This window comes from Podarcis erhardii, assembly GCF_964252035.2.
Source record: "Podarcis erhardii genome assembly, chromosome: 1".
Lineage (NCBI taxonomy): Eukaryota > Metazoa > Chordata > Lepidosauria > Squamata > Lacertidae > Podarcis > Podarcis erhardii.
Genome location: NC_138497.1, coordinates 89,530,137 through 89,551,837, shown reverse-complemented (window position 1 = coordinate 89,551,837; position 21,701 = coordinate 89,530,137). Strand labels below are relative to the sequence as shown.

Sequence of the window (21,701 nt, the reverse complement as noted above, 5' to 3'; positions counted from 1 at the left end):
TGGAGACAGATGCTTTATGCCTTATGGAAAACATGCACACATACATATTATAACAAAGCTTGTAGCCCAGAAAGACACTGTGGTATCCACTAGGTAGCATGCCTAGTTGCACCCTGGGAAGAACTTCTGACAGGATTCAGTTCAAGAGGCTCTCCATTCCTCCTGCTCATGCTGCATCAAAACTTGCTGAGGAAACCAGATTCTTTCTTTCGGGAAGGGGAGCACAGAGTGCCATTCATTGTCAGGAATGGATGTGCTTCACCACTGATTCTCACAGTGCCCCATGAGGTAGTTAGAGTATCATCTCCCCCTCCCTGCTCCCAAGAGTAGGAAACATGTTCAAGGCTACAAAGAAAATCCCTATCGAAATGAAGCCAAGGGGGAAAAAACCTCTGAATCTGCAATTAACTCCTGCTGCTTCTTCCCATCACAAGATGTTCTTATGGCTTCTTCATTCTGCGAGCTTCAGGGAAATGTTGCCCCCCACCCCATATTATGTGAAGGGTACCCAGCTTCATATTACATCTGATGGGTGCATAAAGCCACAAGCATGGTTATCTTCCAGCTAAAAAACAACAACCCGACTGCTTGTAGAATCTGGAATCTGATTCATATAAAAATGTGTGTAATATGGTGGGCAGCTTTAAATGATGGTGAGAGGATAGCCACCCAGTGACCCTAGTGCTTATTCCAGCATCCATGTGCTTCATGTCTGATTCTGAACCCTACCCAACACAACTTCTTATTCCAAGGAGCCCTTCTTAACCCTATCAGGGGGTTGTGTGTGTAAAGCAGGAGGGCAACATTTTAAAGGGAAAGAGCTACACAGGCCTCTGCCACAGCTCCACACAGAATGGTCACTACCTGGGACTGTTTTTCCTTAAAACCAAGCAAAGAAACATAGAAGGGGAGATGCATGCAACCACATGTAATGTTTTAGTCCAGCTCTTAAAAGAGCAGTGTGGGACTGAGACAGGCAGAAGCCACCAGTCCTGTGCATCCCTGACAGATGTTGAATCTGCCTTCGGGGACAAACTGTGGGGCTCATCGACAGTACCTTCCACACTCCCTGTAAAATGTTTTCGTTGGTCTGCAGTCATGCCACATACCAGGTCAATGACGAGCAGTTCCGATTATGCCAATTAGTTTTTTGTAGACTATGCCATTTCCAAGATGTCAGGACAATTCAAGGCTGATTCCACATGATGCCAATGATCGGAACTATGCACTGCATAATAAAACCCTTGCCTCCCCCCCCCTTTGCACTTTCCATATTCAAAGGGAATACCCATCAGAACACAAGAAACCCTAAATATGGGTTGCTTCCTATTCCCTTAGGCCAGTCGTGTTCAAACTATGTAACTGGCTGCACACTTCCCTCAGTCAAAAAGGAAACTGAGCCTCTCCAGTTGTGAGACAAAGACAACTGTTGACAGCCCAGTCTGCATTGTTCTCTCCTGTGTCAAACTCAAGGGTCAAATGAGATGTGATTGGAGGCTGATTTGTACCTTTAAAGTCAGATCTGTTGCAATCATGCTAGAAACTGGTGGGGTAGAGAGTCTGGTTTTCAACAGCAAGCAGAAAGTGTGGATAAGGGGCACCCTCACAGCATAACTCCCTACAGCCTCTGTTCCAGGTACTTTCCCCTTAGTTAGGTTCCCATGTCAGAACTGAGCCCAGCTGAGAGGAGAGGGGCTGCCATGGGGCAGGGAGAGAAGGGTCTGGACTCCATCTTCACCCACTTGCCCCCTTTTTCATTTCAAAATCAGTATTCTGCCTTGGTTTCTAAATGATAGCAGCTGTTCTGGGTTATTGTTAAGATACAATAATCTATCGCTCTCATATTTTGGGGTGGTGTTTCCCCCCTCCCAATGGTTCAAGTAAATTAAACATGGGCATCTTGGCTGACGTGCTTTCTGGATGGGACTAAAATGGAGCAAAATTGTATGGGAGGAAATTCTAATGAATAAAGGCTTTCCAATATTGCCACTAAATTAATTAGCACTAGTCACACATACTCTGTGTAGTTGTCCATATTTCATTTATTAGGGAAGAAGCAAAATTTCACTTCCTTCTGAGACGTACAAACTGACTAAATTGTTCTGAGGTGGAGAAGCTCATATCTCCCCAACAAGCCGTTGTGTGATACCCATTATTGAAGCAATGTTTTCAGTGGATTTAGGTAGTTAGCAGTTCTGTTGATATTGGGCTAAAACATCTCAGCAAAATTTCCTGATTTTTTTGTGGTCAAGAATACATTTTTAAAATTATTATAATCATCAGTAGGTCACAGATCTGAATTGGTTTTTTTTTTCTCCTTTTGGCATCCTTTTTTTGGGGGGGGGGGTGTCATTTTAATTTCCCTACTTTTTGCCCAAGTTGATGTCCAGAGGGTTTAAAGTGACTGAAAGACATAATGAATCAGTAGAATCATCATGCAAGGATGCAGAGTCGGCAGTGAAAAATGCATATAACATTTATAAATTTATAAAATTGTTTATGGCTTTCGGCTGCACATTCAACTCCAAATATTCTTCATTTAGCCTACGTCACATCTCTATTGACTCAAGTCAGGGATGTGGAACTTGTGGCAAGGGATGATGGGAGCCAAAGGCCAACGGCACCTGGAAGGCAACAGGTTCCCTTTCCCAGTGGTAAAGGGATGGAACTCAGAGAAGCACCTGTTTACCTTGATCTTTGGAAGTGTGGTATAGGGGTTTTTTTTTAGTTGTCCTTCCTGTATCATTAAGCGTTTTGTGCTTTTATTGTTATTGTTTTATGGGTTTATGCTTATTATGTATTATTGTGGTGATTCTGTTTTAGTTCATGTAACCCACCCTGGGACCTTGGGGCGAAAGGTGGGTAAGAAATATTAGTCAAAAAATAAAATAAAACCCTGGCTGTAGCTTTTGTGGCTGATAAATACACAGAGCCTGCTGCCACTGATGCTCACTGCTGCCCTACCCATAACTGTTATTCACCTGGAATATTAAGGTCTTAACAACTTATAGGCTTGCTAGGCAGTGCTCAACCTCCATATGTTTAATGAGTTAGTCAATTAAACATATGCAAATCAGCAATGGGTGAGTGGCTTTTTTCTCTCCTGGCAGAAGTGGGGACCTCAGGAGGAGTGGTAGTATCATTAGAGGGTGAGGACTGGTGGGAAAGGAAAAGTCAAAAGGTAAATGAATACGTTTCAATTTTCCACTTTGGAAGCAAATATTCCCAACAAAAGTAGCTTTAAGGTTTCCTCTCTGGGTAGCGTCCCTCATATGTATCAGATGAGTCACCAATTGTGCTTAGAAGGATAAGTTCCCTGAAAAATGGATGGTACATCCAGAAAACACTGATCCCATGTACTGCTGAGTTCCTACAACTGACCTGGCGAGAATGACGAGGGTCACACCCACACATTTCAAGCACGCTCATACAACTTTAACAATCATGGTCCCCTCCACCAAAGAACCTCCAGAACAGGGTGCTGAGAGTTCTTTGGAGACCCCTCACAGAGCTACAGTTTCCAGCATCCTCAACAAATGACGGTTCCCAGGATGTGAGCCAGGTTTGCAGGCTGCTGCCTGCATTTGGATGCCACTGTACTGGTCCTTGTGAAAGAGAAGTGGAACTGATACTATTCCATTGCTCCTTACTCTATACATGGGACCTGTGCAGGCCAGACCCCAAGGGATAGGCCAGGGTTGGCTTCACATGGGACACCACAACGGGGGACGAGAATGGCCTAAGGTGCACTGTATTAAGGGTCCATAATGTCCAACATGGGCAATCAGGACTTTTGTGGCAGCAAGTACCATCTAAAGTGGCCATGAGACAGGAAACAATGAAGGAATACTTTGTGCCAAGCTCCTTTAAGTGTGTCATTCCCTCAAATAGTTTAGGGGTGGCACAGGGACCTTGGCTGCTGGGAGTTGGCTCCTATGCTTCCTTGGTTCCTGGAGTGGACACAATCTTGGGACTTATATATCTATTGTTTAAAAAAAAAACCAAGCTGAAATCATGCTGATTATTCAGTGAATTTAGGTGCTGAACTGGTCTTCCGCATGTATCCAGTTTGTGATTCATCACGTCCTGATTCAACCCCTGCTTTACTGATGTGTTCAGGCTGTGGTGACTCACAATCTAGGTAGATGTCAAGCATTCAAAGATTTGCTTCAGTGTATGCAAATCTGGTGAATATGCCAATTTGTGTGGATCGAAAAACAACAGCAACAATAATGATAATCCACTGTAAGATAAGTCAGCTTCACCCGGGATACTTCAGCATTTAGTGTGACTTGTGGAAGTACCTGTGGAGAAGGGAGAGTATTCTCTAATTTATTCAGCGGGTACCCAGCAAATATACCAGTGTGATTATGATGGCTTCTCCCAAAGAATCCTGTTAATTGTTTGGTCAGGGTGATGAGGTCTCTCTTAGCAATTTCTAGTGTAACTCATACTGCTAGAATTCCCAGTGTTCCTTGCAGAGAGGGACCCATTCAACCAGTTTTACAGTGCGCTCCTCCCATACATGTTTCTGAGAAGTTAGTCCCCCTGTGTTCAATGGGACTTATTTCCAGAAAGATGTGCATAGGATTGGAGCCTAAATCCACAATGTGGATTGGACTTGGGACTTCCATTTGTTTTTTGAGTGCAAAGTTTTGTGGCTTAATACCTAAGTTAGGCATCCCCAACCTTCGGCCCTCTAGATGTTTTGGACTACAATTCCCATCATCCCTGACCACTGGTCCTGTTAGCTAGGGATCATGGGAGTTGTAGGCCAAAACATCTGGAGGGCTGTAGGTTGTGGATGCCTGAACTAAGTGGATGAGACTGTTTCCAGGAGCAGCTAGATTACAGGAAGTAAATTTAAAAGCAGGAAAATCACAGGGGCTTATGAGAAATCACCGATACAGAGGTGCTGGAGAATGAGGTGGAAATGCCAAGTAGGAAATTCAGTAGGGGACAATCCCATTTTGAAAAAATCTGCAAATAAAACACACGAATAATTCTTTCAGTGGTAAATGTCATAAATCTTCCCCTACCTAGTGCCCTCCAGATGTTTTGGACTACAATTCCCATCAGCTCTAGCTAGCACAGATGCACTGATTGGGGCTGGTGGGAGTTGTAGTCTAAAAATACCAGGCTGGCATAAATCATCCACCTTGTGCTTTGGACATTGATTCCTTCAAATGTTTGTGGCTCAAATGAATTTGGCCCTCCCCTCAAAAACATTGAAAAATTGTAGTGTTTGAGGAGGGAGCTAAATCAGGAATTTGTACCTGTTGCACGTTTGTTTGTTTGTTTGTTTGTTGTTGTTTTTTTTTAAAAAAAACCTGGGCAGAGTGTCTTTACTCATATAAAATAACAATAGCAATAAACTGACTGCTGTTTCATCTTGAACACCCTGTGGTCACACAAAATAGCATAGGGCCACAGAATAATTTATGCATTCAAATACTTGAACCCCATGGTTAATACAGTTTAAAATACTCTGGCTTCCTTGCTTCCTTCCTATTCAATGTCTGCGTGTCTACGTGGGTGTTTAAAAACTTACCCATTCATTCCCTTGCAGTAAGACCAGCTGTCCCTCTCTGCTCCCCACCCCACCTCAGCCCACCAGCCTCTGCCCTAGTTCAGTTTTTGTAGTTCTGTATTGCACTTGCTTTGTTGTACTTTCCAGCGACTGCAGAACCTCTTCAGCCGCCTCTCAGCTGTGTGTGCAGCTCTGCCTCCGCCACCATCTTGGCTGGCCAAGGGCCTATTGTGCTCCTGGTGCAGCTGCAGAGGACAAGGGGGTGGAGGGTGGGGGGAAAGGCACGCCGCGCCCCCTTCCCCTTGTGAGTTCCTCTGCCACTCCGCGTTGCATTAAGGCCTCCTTAATTCCTTTAGCTCAGACCGTCGTGACTCTCATGACAAGCTCTCTGTTTGTGCTAGAGTGGCTTCTCTGTTCGTGAGGCCTCAGGTGGCTGAGTATATGCAAGATGGTATAAGCACAGTGGTGGTCAGACAAGGTGCCCGTGGTGTGGCCAGCTCCCCGAGCCACACTCTCGGCTGGAGCAGAGTTGCTAGTGGCACCACCAGTGGAGGATGAATGGTTAGTCTGAGAAGAGGTTCGTTGGTTGGTCCTGGTCCCTGTTTTTTGATCCTCCAGGTCCTTTGTTTTGTCATAGTTCAGAACTTTCCACTGTTGGTTGACTGCTTGCCACCGTTTAAAAATCCTGTAAACTGAGGGTCCTTCATGGATTATTAGACCTGTAGAATAAAAAAGAGTGTGTGGATAGGAGGGGAAAAAAGAGAATCTATTAATTTTTCACTGACTCATCATCACTGCACACACACCTCTGAGAGTCACCTAGGGCCAACTCCATGTACATACCCCACAAGTATCCTAGAAAAAAATGGAAAATCCCGTTTTTTATTGTGAGAGAATGGGGGACATTTTGGTTGCCATAATCTCACATGATTTTGCGGTGCGATTTCCCCCTGAAAAAACACTTTTTCGGGGAGGCAATCTTGTGTGGTGCTCCCAAACATGTGTTTTAGAGCGCCGTGCTCCAAAAAAGGCTGGTTGTTTTTTTTTAAGGGGGGGGGGGGCGGGTGCAAAACCACGTGAGATCATGTCAACCAAAATGGCTGCCATACTCTTGCAATAAAAAAACAAGAAGATGGTGTCCAGGAAGGGGTCCTGGATTGGGCTTCAAAGTGTTGGAGGGTACACATGCCCCATGAACATTTTTTGATATAGCTTTAGGGGGCACATCTTGCTCTCATTGCCGCTTAACACAAAGTGTTAATATTTGGGAGAATGGCCTGCTCCAAGTCCCATCATCATTCTAAAATGATAAACAGATTTAAAAGACCAACAACAGTGTATGGCTTGCCTGTCTGGATCAGACCAATCTCTACCTCGACCAGCCTTCTTGAGCACAGACCTGCTGACAAATAGCTGTGACCTGTGAATGGCCTGAAATAGTGAGGATGAAATGAGCGTCCAAAGCACCCAGGAATTCCTTCTTTGTGGAATTATATTTGCTGAGTCTGTCTATAAAGAGAGCAGAACTACATGTTATGTTGAGGGCACTGGATTGGTTCCCCTGCCTCAGGCATCTGGTGGGCTATTGTGTGAGGAGATGCTGGACTAGATGGGCCTTTGGACCACTCCAGCAGCTGTTTACCAGGAGAGATGAGACAAAAACAAGGTCAGGGCTCCATGGATGCATCAGTAGGAGCATTGCATTGATTCTACTGACCTCCACACTGCTGCTTCACCCCTCCCACTAAGTGGCATGGACTAAGTGGCATGGTTTAAGCCTTTAGCACAAACTTTTCCCACACCTAATATTAAGAGACAAGTGCAAAAATAGTATGCTGGCTGCCAAACACAACTTATACTGTGATTCAGAGGGACACATGCATATGATCTGCTGGTCTTCCACTTTGCCCAAGTGGACTCAAGTACATCTGCAATTTGGCAGACCCCTTTGTTTTCAAAGATCAACGATCAATCGCGGGAGTCAAATATTGATGCTGAAGGTCAAATGTTTATTGCAGAATGAACGCCAGCACCCTCACATTTCTGTTAAAAGTTTGGTGAGGAATCCTGACCTCAATTATTTAAGTTCAAGTATATGACCTCAAGAGTCTGCTTCATTGGATCATGAGTCAGATGTGGAAAATTCAATTCATTTCAGCCTCAAAGCTTATCACAAATATTAATGAGAAGGCTGATTCAAGAGGATTTTTTTTTTAAAGTCTGTTTGTTTTGCTTTGTAAATTATAAGTGTTTATGATCCCATGCAATTAATAAAATGATGTTGATGGATGGGCCAGTGCATCAACCGTACACCTGTTTTCCTAGATAAATTGTGCTTCAAAATATTTACTATAAGTGCAAAAATAAGTTTGTTTTCCTTGGCAGTTGCTGGGATCCAAATTACTTATTGATTTCCCAGCATTGAGCTCAGGAAGCTGTAAAATTAAAAAGGAACCAAGCAGAGGACTGGGTGGGCAGATGGAAATAATGCAAATGCATCTGCAACTGTAGAAAGCTGAGGAGAGAGCAAGGAGGGACTCAGAGAGTAATTTGCAAGAAGCTGTAGGATTTCATCAAAATAAATTTGAGTCAGTTGGAGTTATGCAGATGTGTAACATTTTCTGTGCGGTTGTTTAATTTTTTCTTGAGTAGCCAGTCATTTTAATTATTGTTTTCTACTGTTTTTAATAGTTTTTGGATTTTTCTTCATTACCCTGATATTCTGTGAGAGGAAAGTAAATAAATATGTAAATAAGCAAAATGAACAGGGATGTGGATATCTCATGTTATTCTAAGGTGTGGATAACTGAGTACAGTGGTACCTTGGATTACAAACACCTTGGGTTACAAACTTTGGGTTACAGACAAACTTTGGGTTACAAACTTTGGGTTACAGACTCCACTAAGCCAGAAGTAGTACCTCGGGTTAAGAAGTTTACCTCAGGATGAGAACAGAAATCGTGCGTGGCGGCACGACGGCAGCGGGAGACCCCATTAGCTAAAGTGGTACCTCAAGTTAAGAACAGTTTCAGGTTAAGAACGGACCTCCAGAACAAATTAAGTTTGTAACCAGAGGTACCACTGTACATGTGAACATGTCTTCTACTGAATCAAATCAGTGGTCCATTAAGCCCAATAGCTTTTCAAGTATGGAAGTAGAGAACTTTTCAACCAAAGATGCCAGAAATTAAACCCTTCCATTCCAGAAGCCTGCTTCCCCGCTGTGCTACATACATGTCAGTTCCAAACTGTGCATATTTACATTTCTCAACAAAATATGCAGAATTTGCCATCAGCCCCCTTCAATGTATCTTGGCAGGAAAAGCTGTGGTTTAAACACATTGTGTTTGGGTTTAAAAAAAATAAAAATTAAGTGTCTGGGCCTGAGTATGAAGTGTCAAGAGAAAAATAGGTGGAGTTTGTAAATTAACCTTTGAAATACACATTTTCAATACACATGTTTCAATGGATAGAACTCAACAAATTGTGATGAAAATCTGCAAGTCACAATCTAACACTGTTAATTGTGCTTAAAGCCGATTGAAATCAAAGGGCTAAAGTGTGCTTCGCGTTGTGTTAGATTGCCATCATTAAAATGTCTGTAGTGTTGTGTTCTGCTGTACTGGAACAAATGAAAATGAAAGCTGCCTTTAACTTAATTCTAACACAATCACAATATGCCCTTAGCCTGTTTGGTTCTTGGTATGACGTCTTTATATGGTTCAGCTGGCTAAAATAATGGCTAGGATGAAACTAGTGGGGAACCGATTCAGGACAGATGAGAAAAAGGGAAACTGTGGAATTCATTGTCATGACTGGCTTTAAGCAGGGATTAGGCACATTCATGGAGAATGACTCTATCAATGGCTACTAGTCAAGATGATTATATGCAACCTTCAGGCAGTACTTCAGGCTGAGTATGTCACTTGTTGAGGACCAATGGAGGTGGGAGTGGATAGGAGGCCAGTACTTTCATGTCTTGCTTGTGGGCTGCCCAGGCATATTCCCTGCCAGTGCTGGCAACACGATTCTGGACTAGATGGACCTTTGGCCTCATCCAACAGAGCTCTTATATTGTTGGAACCAGATTGATATGGTTAATTAACAGCCTCTCCAACCAAAGGGTGATAAAGAAGGATAAGACATTTTTTATGTATGCATCTACAGCAGCAAGAATACTTATAGCAAAATATTGGAAGACACAAGATCTTCCCACGCTGGAAGAGTGGCAGACGCAGTTGATGGACTATATGGAATTGGCCGAAATGACTGGCAGAATCCGGGATTTGGATGAAGAGACAACGGAAGAAGATTGGAAAAAAATTAAGGACTATTTGCAAAAACAATACAAGCTATATGAATGTTAAGAATCTGCATGTTTTGGAACTTAGCTCCTGCAACTAGATCGAGAAAATGGGAAGATAAGTTACACTTAAGAAAAAGTTGAAATTTAAGGTTATTATATTTTTTATTTTATCTAATATTTATGATAGAAGGCACCTTAAAATTAGAAGTAAAATATTTTGAAAGGTATAAATAAGATACGAAACAAGGTAATAATTTGCTGATATGTTTTATTGTAAAGAATGCAGGGCGAGGGAGGTGTGGGGAAGTCCAGCTAACAATCTAAAAATGTATTTTGAAAGTTGGAGTATTATTTATTTTTCTTCTTTTTTCTTCTGTAAACTGAAAATGCAATAAAAACGTTTAAAAAAAAATAAATTAACAGCCTCTCCAGATGACCTACTTATTGAGCATTTACTCGGATTTGCTAGTACAAATTTGGCCTTTACTGAGCATTTGTTCTGATTTGTTTACGGGGTGGTTATACAACAATGAACACTTGCCTTGCATTTATTCTGATTGGCTTGTGGGGCTTTTCTTACACATCTTTCCATTAGTCACTGATCAAACCCACACTTTTCAATGCATTTTCCCATGCCTTTCCAAACCACGAAAGGTCCAGTTCTTTTTTTAAAAGTGGATTTGTTGTTCTAGAGACTTATCATTCATTTTATTATTTGTTTTGTTTATTTACTGTTATTTATTTATGTACTTATTTGCTTTCACAAACCTAAAGATTTATGTTACCAAGGCATATCACTGCACAAATGTGCAGGTGACATTGCAGATGTGACTGTACGTATCATTGCATCAAGAGATGTTTTACTAATGTGCACGTCTACTCCTGCACATTGCTGAAATAATCCTTCTTACCTCCGAAACTAAAATTTATGCAGTTGTACATACAATCACAACAAGATTGCTTTTCTTTTCTTTTCTCTTCTGGCAGTGTTTCATCAATTCACTCAGCTGCACAGGTGCACCAGAAAAACATAATAAATAAGCACAAGAGATGATTTTTAATAAAACATACTACCTTTTTGAATTACATATTGAATATATTGAAGAGCAGACTTTTGAACCTTGGTGTGAGTCTCAAGCACATTCAAGATGCATTTGAAAGCAATGGCAGCTCTTATTGTTGTATTAATATTTATGAAATTATAAAGACAGAGAGAGGCCTCCAAGGACTCCACCATGAGACTTGAACCAATGGCTACAAGAAAGGAGATTCTGACTAAACATTAAAAAAAAACCTTTCGGAAATTAAGAGCTGTTCAACAGTGGAATGGTCTCCCTCGGGAGGTGGTGGACTCTGCTTCCTTGGATGCTTTAAAGCAGAGATTGGATGGCCATCTGTCATGGATACTTTAGCTGAGATTCCTGCATTGCAGGGGGTTGGACTGGATGGCCCTTGGGATCCCTTCCGATTCTACGATTCTATGATTCTTGGACACCCACTCGGTGCATCATAATGCCAGCAAGTGGGAAATGTTTGATGCAACACCAGATATAATGTGGTGGATTGCCGATGGATGACCCAATCATGGCTTTGCGGTAGAAGTGGCTCACTTGGACGAAAGGGAGAGCAGTGCCTCCAAGAGGTATGTCATGATTGGCAGGTCTTTGCCTCAGGATGATGTCAGCTGACCTCAGACCAGGCCATTACTAGTGACCTTTGGGCATGATGCAAACAGACACCCTCTCCATGAGAGAGGAAAATGTCAGGCAAAGCGCAAGCATGGCAAATGCAGATCCAATTGCAAAGGCCCAATTTCGGCGATGTAGGGTGGAATGACTGGATCCCCCTACACTTCCCTGTGTGGGCCAGGGACACCCACTTGACCCTTGACTGTCCCAAACGGAGCAGGCCTGAATGCTGCTTCTAAGTGCATTCAGTTGGACAAGTCTTGTTGCCTCCTTGTGATCAGGAACCTGACAGTATAAGGTTCTTGACTGTGAGGATGCATCTACGAATGTTCAGCGGAATGTGCTTAGAAGCTCTTTCAGATCCTTGAAGCCCTTTCAGAAGTATAGCAGGTGACAGCATGGGGGTGCCAAAGACAGGACTGCCACACAAGCCCCTGCCAATTTTCTGCTTTAGGATGAAGAGGGCTATAGAGCTACTGGGACAAGTTTTGTTGTTATAAACACCATTCAGTCTTGTCCAAGAAAGAAATGCAGCTTTTGTGTGGTTTTTCCTTGGTGTTGCTCTTATCTTTGCTGTGTGCATCATTCTCTTCTTTCTCTGCCTACCTGCGTCTGACGTATAAAGGATAGCAGAAGGAAGTGCCAAAGGTTCTTCTAGCCTGGCACATTTTAAACAATGCCCAGTTGAAACAGGCAGCACCATTAAAAGTAAGTCGCCATTAGTCCTGACAGGAGATCCTGAATTGTGAGCGCTGACAGGCAGCTCCCCCATTAATTTCCTTTCCCATCAAGCCACAAAAGATCAAGCACCACATATCCGTTTTAATTGGCTATTGATCTGTTGTTCTATTACCTGCAATTGTGCAGAGGGGTTGCTGGATGGACTGCCTAACTCTGCCTTCCTTTGACTGTCAGCAGCCGGACTTACAGAAAAGTCTGGAGGCCTGTGGTTCCTGGTTTGCAACGGAGTGCCTGAGTGCTTTTTGAAGTAAAGGTAGCAAAAACACAGCTAAAAAGCTCAGATCATATATATGACTGACACCCTTCTTTGGAAATTAAACCAATGTCTAGACTTCACTTGCAGAAACTAATAGTTATAGATGAATTAAAACATAATATTTACAGTCACATGCTCATCCAAGCAATGGCTTACAGTCTCTTCTTGTAACTTCCAAACAACAGTATTTTCATCTCTTCTGTATCTCAGTTAGGCCATGCCTTGCAGCTCCTAGGAGAGTTTCCCACTTTCACCTTCTCCTGCAGCTTTGCTCTCTTTCTTTCAAGCAGGGAAGAAGGACTCCAACACTCCATTCAACTTAGCAGTGTTCACAGTGGATTCTAAAACACAGTCATCTTGCTTCACATAAAATGGCGTCTCTCCTTCATTAAATGCTTCCCATGTGTCCAACATTACCCAACCACAAAAGATCTCTCTAGAATTCAGTTACCAACCAGCTAAAATTAAATACATAGTAATGCATACAAGCATTTACAATTTCAGTGAATTAAATTACTATACTTGATAGTGCTGCCCTATACCGAGTCAGACCATTGGCTCATATATCTACAGTGGGTGCCAAAAGTTTTCCAAGGTTTCACACAGGATTGGTTCCCAGTCCTACCTAGAGAGACTAAGGATTGAACGTCGGACCTTTCACTGCAAAACATGTGATCTGACACTGAGCTTCAACCCTTCTCCAAGGCAACAGTGATGTCTACAAAAATTGCCAGCTGGTGGAGGGAGTGGCAGATGAATGACTCTGCTTATAATTTCATCTCCCCAGCTGTTCAGATGCAAAACAGTGATTCTTCAAAGAGCTAAAGGCTCTCTGGATCTGATGAAGAAGCTGTGCGCACGCATTAGTGCATATATTTATGCATGAAAAATATAGAAATGTAAAGGCTGGCAAGCAGCTCACATCACCACATACACAAAATGTGCTACAGTTGGCCATGCAGCAATGCTCCAGCCACGTTAATCTTCCATTATTCAACTTAAGTACAGTACTTATGTACTGTACTTATGTACAGTATATCCCCTGTCAAACATTGAAATTGATCAGGTCACGTAGGGGGGGAAAAGCCTATTTGCTCCATATTTATTTATTCCACCTTTAAAACTATTTCCCACCCCCAATGTTTTGGAAAAATATCTTTCTGAACTGGCAGTGTTTACTGCACTTACCCTGCAGCCAGTGTCAATTTCAGTAACACAAACTGCCCACTGCAAAGGGACAAATTCCCCAAGAGCCCACCCCCTCCATCACCTCCAAGCCCTCAGTCTCAATTTGCATAATCACTTTTGCTATTTCAGTCATCCGCTGTGCATGAGGTAAACTGACACAGCCAGGAAAACAAAAAGAAATAAACCGAATCATGGGACGCACTTGTTGTGTATGCAGCTCTGGTGGTCTGTGGGTGGATGGAGTGACAGCACCGTGTGGGCCATCTGTTAAATCAAGTCTTGTGATGCACAGCGCCCCTCTCGGGCCAGTCGTGCTTCTCACCGGCCTCCCTCTCTCATTATCTGATGACACTTCCCGATGTTCAACGAGAGATGGTTTCCAGCCCTGCTGACCCTGAACGCCACTTGAATCTGCAAAGATCAAGCTTCCTTAATTGCAGCCTCCAATGATACAGGCAGCCAGTCACACAACTGCATCTGAATTGCCATTTAATTAATGGCCAGGTGCTTGCAGGAATGTGCAGTGAACTTCCAAACTGTCATCATCGCTCAGCTCAGTGTTGTGAGTTTGGAAGACTGGTTTTTGTGGGGGTTTTTTTTTGACCGGCTATATGTATTGCAGACACAAATGGCATACCTTGCACAGAAAATGGTTCTCCAAACGTAATTACCTCTTACTTTTGGGGGGTCTCTTCCCCATTTCCAGCTCAATCATAGAGTACCACCATAGAGCACCTTTGCATCCAGTATGGTCCCTGTTCCATCTCTAGCCAGAAGTATCTGGTAGCAGGGGATGGGAAAGAGTTCTCTGTCTGAGTCCCTGGAAACTCAGCTCTGGGATGGACAAACCATCACTCTGACCTGCTACCAGATAGCTTCCTCTGCTCCTAAAGTGCTATAGGGCTTAGGTTTCCTAGGCTCCAACATGCAGAGAGAGGGGGGAAGGGGCATCAAGTCACAGTAAGTGTGGTAATTCATAACTCGAAAGCCTGCTACAGTGGTACCTCGGGTTACATATGCTTCAGGTTACATACGCTTCAGGTTACAGACTCCGCTAACCCATAAATAGTGCTTCAGGTTAAGAACTTTGCTTCAGGATGAGAACAAAAATTGTGCTCCGGCGGCGCGGCAGCAGCAGGAGGCTGCACTAGCTAAAGTGGTGCTTCAAGTTAAGAGCAGTTTTAGGTTAAGTACAGACCTCCGGAACTAATTAAGTACTTAACCCGAGGTACCACTGTATTGCATCCAGATGTTATGGGGTGGTCTTGTGCTAACTGTCATTTCCCTATGTAGTTTTCTTTCAAGTCTGTTCATCCAAAAACAGCCTCTTCTTCTGGCCCTACAAAGTGAGTAATGTTGCTTTAGATTAAATAAACAAATAAGAACAGCAAGGGTCTTCCTTTCTTAACAATAAATGTGCAGCTGATGTCCACAGCTGGTGAGAAATCCAGATTCTGCTCTTCTGTCAAAGGGGTATCACATTTCCCCAGCCCTCAAGCTGCATTATTCTGCTGCTGGGAAAATAGGACAGTGTCCGACCACTTCCTATCCCTGACCCAACACACACTCAGCTCTTTTGTGATGGCCGTATGGAATATGGTTACGCGACTGTCACAGGTACCTGCTAGAAAATGCCTGCAGCGTCCATGAATTGCAGGGAGCCTCGATCCATTTCCCCACATACCTGCTTTCTGGTTAATTTGTCACTAATGAGCAAACTCCCAATGCCTCTTTCTCATAAGGGCTGGCTGTGCTTCCTTTTGATACCATCTCCTTTTAAGTGCTTCGCAGGAGGAGCGAGCTCCTGCGTTGCAGAATCGGTACATGAGAACTCATCCGGCGATATGCATTTTAAAAGGTTCTTACCCGAGGTTTCTAGGCTGCCAGTTTGCTAGCAGTTATAAGCCATGCCAAAGGAGGAGGAGCTGTTAACATCAACACAGCCTGTCGATTTGAAGCAACGCAATATCCCTGAAGCATGACTATCCACCCCCATTTTTTGTGTGCAAACTGGTAGGGTGCTGAATTGTTGTGAGGTTCTATTTTCATTGCAAAAGTTGCTGTTTCAAGAGATGCAAAAATACACTTTCTGCTGTTTCATGCATTCCACCCTCCACATTTTTTCCCCTGACAGTGCTCTTTCGTTTCACGATAAGCAGAAATTTAGTAGATGAAGTCTGTCCTATCACTGCAGCTATATACTGGGGTGTGGGGGAAGACTTCAGGTGGTATTCAAGTAAGTTTTACTCAGAGCAGACACATTGAAATGAATGAACATGACTCAGGCACATTGATTTAGGGGGTTGGACTCGATGGCCCTTGTGGTCTCTTCCAACTCTATGATTCTATGATTCTATGATTGCAATGGATCTGCTCTGAGCAGAACGTAGTTGAATACCACTTTATCTATTTATCATCCAGCTAACAATCAGATTTACAATGCAACAATCACATGAAAGGGAAATGGAGAAATCACACTCTGATTTCCATCTAAACATAACATTTTCTTCACTCCCCTCATTAAGGACTGGCTTATTTTGCTTGGTTTTGCATCCATTTCATGGACGGAAATAGAATACTTATCTTCCACTGACAGATGAGCACTCCAGCTGCTGCCAACAATTTCTGCTTTACCAAAGCCATGTTAATCATGTTACTTACTGGCAACTGCTAGCCACCCACCTGTTCTCTGTTCCCATCAGCAGCCAAGCAAGAGAACTTAGACAATTTCTTCTTCCTGTCCCCTGCATAGCTGGGTAAAAAGGGATGGTGTAGCAGGGAAAGGATGTGTGCTGGCAGGGAAGCTGATCTTGTTCATTAAATATGATTGCTCTCTGATCTCCAAATTCCAAAGAGAAAAGTGGACAAAATGGTTGGATTGGAGTAGATACCAGCTTGTAGCTGACTAGTAGAAAAATCTGTTGCCCTCCATACAAGGGAATGTTTGCTGAGTGGTGGCCGGTCAATTGTGGTGGTTCATGAGAACTACAGAAATGGGAGTGGTAAGAATGTCAGAATTACACAACAGAGCATGTGAGCTATGCCAGGGCTTGCAAATAAACCCACTGTTGACTTAAACCCTGTTCATTTTTACTAGTTCACTGCCCCTCCTGCCCACACATACCATGGTTTATTGAACATTTATGGCACACTGTCAATTAAAGAAAGCTTCTCCTCCCATGTGCTTGGAAAAGACTCAGAAATCACCACCAGCCATGCAGTGGTTCCAAATTAAGTTTCTCTCGGATCCTTCATGTCCCATCCTACCCCCCCAAGCACTTTGTGGCACACCCTTCAAAATCAGGAGGAATACCTGCTTCTTGTCCTCATCAACCTCCCTTCTCCAAGTTTTATTTATTTCAAACATTTCATTCCTTTTTCTGGTTGTTTCTTTTTGCCTAGAAATGGCTTCGTTTTCCTCTCTTCTTTGTGGTGGGCTGGCACTGTTGCAAGCCTCCCACAAAAGGAGAAGGCCAACTGATTATGCTCATCAGTTCCCCATTTTTCTCTCTTTTGTGTGAGGATACTGGAATTTATTATTTTGGGATCAGAATAGACAAGCACCTCAATTAGGTAACAAGTACCAGGGCTGGCACATGCAGATTCTCAAAGCATTAAAATTGTCGCTGAAATGAATCTTAGGTCTGCAGGTTTGAATTCAGAACAAGACTCCACTATCTAAAACATCAGATTTTACAGTATAATCTGAGAAAACAAAATGTGCAAACCTACAAAGTAAGTTTCTGTCTCACATTTTTAATGCATAAGTTAGCAAATACAACGGATTTGCATTTTAACTACAGTGGTACCTCGGGTTAAGTACTTAATTCATTCCGGAGGTCCGTTCTTAACCTGAAACTGTTCTTAACCTGAAGCACCACTTTAGCTGATGGGGCCTCCTGCTGCCGTCGCGCCGCCAGAGCACGATTTCTGTTCTTATCCTGAAGCAAAGTTCTTAACCTGAAGCACTATTTTTGGGTTAGCGGAGTCTGTAACCTGAAGCGTATATAACCTGAAGCGTATGTAACCCGAGGTACCACTGTAATATCAACAGTTATCTTTACCAAGGCACTGGGGATTTCCACGTTGGGCCTAAACCAAGCATGTCCAAAGTCCGTTTTGGGGGCCTAATCTGGCCCGCTGGTCGGTTTAATCTGACCCCCCATGGCAGCTTATTTCTTGGGGTAAAATCCTAAGAAAACCTCAACAACTTTGGGGTAAAATCATAATAAAAGCTCAACAACTTCAGTCCTAAAAAAAGGTCATTAACTTTGGTCAGCCCTTTGGTCGGCCCTCATGGCCCTTCACTTCATCAAATCTGGCCCTCTTTGAATAAAGTTTGGACACCACTGACTGCAGAAATTTAAATATGTCTTTGTCTGGGGGGATTTCTTAGATGCCCACAATGGTCAAAAGACAGGAGCTGTCATACTGGATCCGACTAGTGACTGAGTCTACTTCAGCTACGATGCTACATATGAAACAGGATAACTGGATGCTTCTGAAAAGCCCACCAGGACCAATACCGTTGAGTCCAAAAAGAGTTGCACCAAAACTTCATTCTGGACATGCCCCCCCCCCAAAGCAAAGAAGCTACCTCTCAATTCCTTCTTACAAATGATTTCCTATTGTCAGTGCTTTTTTTTCTAAAATAAATGTTTAGGGGTACTCTCATTTTGACTCAAGAAAATCACAATTTTATAGTTCAAATCTGGAAAAATAAATACAGTAAATGGACAAAAGTACAAAGATTCACAAAATGTTTAGGGGTTTGCGTACCCCTGTGTCGTCCCCCCCCAGAAAAAAGCACTGCCTATGGTTACTACATTTCATACTGAGATCCAATCACCCACCTATACAGACAATGTCCATGAAGCCATACATTCCATAGCAGATCTGGAAGAGCAGGTCTTGCCGTTGCCATTTCGCAGAAGGACTGAAGGTAGACCAGATGAGCCACGAGATACTGGCGATAAGGAAGAGGGAACCCAAGATGGCCGCCGCTATCTGAACCTTTTCAATGACGGTCAGAGAAATGGCTTGCCACTGCAAGACAGCAGCGGGGATGGGGGGAAGAAGGAGGGGAAGTCAACAAAGAAAAGAGAAGCGTAAGCAGAAGATGTAGATGATTAATTCCTTAGTCAGTGGTACCAGTGGCTACCAATGAACACCCCACAGCATTTCGCATGGACTTTTGCAACAGATGCTAGCAGTTCTTTAGACAGCAGACTTCAGAAGAAAAGCACAGTCCTGTGCCTGTCTGCAACAGGAGATCAGAAAGATGGGATCACAGCCTGCCACATGCCTCTGTTCTGCTCTCCGTTCTGTTATTATACTGTTTGACCATAGCCCACTGCCATTCAAAACATTTATGGGCTGCTTTGTTACGAGTGGGTTGGGTAGGTGCATTGATTAAGTACACCTTAGGTATTCTTTTTTATGATTTTCTCACAATATTGGTCATGCCTAGTTTTGCAGAAACTAGCATGGGAACATGCCATGGTGGTAGTAAAATTCATTTGCCCATGGCGCACAGACGAGTAACGATGGCATGGGTACATCATAATTTGAAAGGAGTGATCCTGAGTGGCCTAAAGGGTGTGAGGCTCTCTGTGCATGACCAAGCAGGGGCTTTTTAATGGTACCCAGGCGATGGGGATGCAGCCATAGCCCTAAGGGTCAAACTGTGCATCACTATATCCATGCTTTTAAGCTTAAACTGATCACTTTTCTTTTCTTTTCATGGCAGTGTCAAAAAGATTAAAAAGAAAGAGAGAGAAATAAGTGTGTGTGTGTGTGTGTGTGTGTGTGTAAAATCATTTGATGGGATAAGAAATGACCAGGTTTCCAAAAGAGAGAGAAAAATTATTTCATTTTTGCCTTGTACATTTTTACTTATGTCACACAAAAATTGACATTATACAAGGGATAAAAAATAATAATCCCACAACTGTACTTTTTAAAATAAAATATAAAGGGAAATGCCTACAAAATCCTTGAAGAGGCCAGGCCTCTTGTGGCTATGACTTTTTATAGTGCTTTGTAATGTGCTACTCTCGCTCTTCCATAGCTGTTTAATAGGTGCAGAGCCCCTGTGATTATTATTTACAGAGGACCAACATTGTGAAATATACTAACACCAGGAACTTACCAGCCAACATTACATGTTTGGCTGGCAAAATAGTGTGTGAGATTGGTTCAAGTAACCTTCCATTTACTCACTCTGTTATGACATCCATCTGTGAAAATAGGCTTTACAAATTATTTTTAAACATCTCATCTTCTGGCTAGATAGATTTTGAAGTATCTGAGGATGTGTGCATTTTGCCCTGTGCTTCTCTTCTAGATGGTGTGAAATTTCAATAAAGGGTTTTGTTTAACAGCAAAAACATCCATGTTTGTTCTTATCAGTTTTATAGTACAGGATCTTACATTCTCTACACACTTCATGGCTGCTGTCCTTTGTCCTCCTCTGAGCACCATTATCTGGTTGCTCTATGATCACAACAACAGCTCTTTGGGTGTGGAAAGGAATGCAACTGTTTGTGAAAGGCTGTGATTTTATATGTACCACGTACCTGAGAGAAAGCCCAATTGAACTCGATGGCACTTCTGAATAGAACTGTAGGATTATGCTGAACTGCCTCCCCCCCCCCCCTTTGGAAGTATTGTCTTATCAATGAATGCAACAAGAATGATGCAGGCCCCTTGAACTGCTAGTCAAGCACATCCCTTATAAGCAGAAAGTGTCATGTATGTTTCTGGCTTTGTCAAGGAATGGTTTGAAAGCCCTTGCAGCAAATACATGCCAGTGCTGTTCAACTCAACCTAAAGTTGCTCCTAAATTTTGGCACTCAGAATAAAAGCTTTTTCCATGGCCTCTGAGGAGTCACGTTTGCAAAGCCTTCTGTGACATCAGAGCAGTTGAGATAATGACATCAGAACGGTTCAGCTAATTGCCCTCAGATGCACTGTGATATGCCTGCATCTGACATCCTGAGATCACAGAGGGCCTTTGCAAACCTAAGGCTACATTGCTGACACACTCGCAAGGCTTAAAAAGGCTAACTGTATCATTGCCTCATCAGAGCAGCCTGGCAAGCAGTGCCATGAAGAGAAGCGAGCGAGCTGACGCAGCAGCCATCCAGGAAAAGCGCAGAAGGGAGAATCAACAAAACTCATATGCAAAAAGAACAATGAAAGCAAAGAGGGCAGCGCCAATACAAAGCACCACCACCTATAGGCAAAAATGTGTGAAGGTAGGAATTGGTAGGGGGTAGATCTTAATTCAGTGATGAGGAACCTTTGAACTTCCAGGTGTTGCTAGACTGCAACTCCCATCATGCCTGATCATGGGCCATGCTGGCTGGGGCTGATGGGAGCTGCAATCCAGCAGCATCTGGAGAGCAACAGGCTCCCTATCACTGCCTTAATCCTTCTATATATTCAAGTTCCAGTTTTGTGATATGAAGTAATGCAAAGCAGCTCCTGTAAAAAAGAAGACCACCTAATGAAGCAGCCTCTGAGGTCCCATGCTTAGCATTCGGGGATTCATCTAGAGAATTTTTTGCCCCTCAAATGCATTAGAAATTAGATTAAAAGTATATAAGCTATGGGACAAGGATAACTGTGACTTTAAGGATGAATGGGAACCCTTTACAAAGTATCTGAAGACGCAACAAAGCAAACTGGACTCCTTGGCAGGTTTTGAATAAACATTCACAAACTTTTTATTGATAATAATCAGCTAAATAGTTTGAGGATCTATACAACTTTGTAACATGCAGAAAACAGCATTCTTAGAGAAACCAAAGACTGGAACTGAGGGAAGTTGGGGGGTTTTGTGGGAGGAGGAAGGAAAAATGGGGGGGGGGGACAAGGATGATATGTTTTTGGATAATATGCCTTGTTACAATTTTGAATAAAAAAAAGTTAAAATAAAGAAATTAGGTTAAAGGAGCCTGCTTTCAGTATTCCTTTAACCAAGGGGCA

The 21,701-nt window shown here is 42.9% G+C and overlaps 1 protein-coding gene across 2 annotated transcripts in view; it reads right to left on the bottom strand.

Moving 5' to 3' along the window:
- Window positions 1-4,082: 4,082 nt before the first annotated feature.
- Window positions 4,083-21,701, bottom strand: part of MARCHF4 (membrane associated ring-CH-type finger 4) — a 123,269-nt gene continuing 105,650 nt past the window's right edge. For both annotated transcript variants that reach the window (XM_081853103.1, XM_081853104.1), the window contains exons 3-4: window positions 18,563-18,755; window positions 4,083-6,249 (exon numbers count right to left, since the gene is read on the bottom strand). In XM_081853103.1, coding sequence (XP_081709229.1) covers window positions 5,888-6,249; window positions 18,563-18,755 — 555 coding nt within the window. In that variant the 3' untranslated portion in view covers window positions 4,083-5,887. The remainder of the gene's footprint in view (window positions 6,250-18,562; window positions 18,756-21,701) is intronic.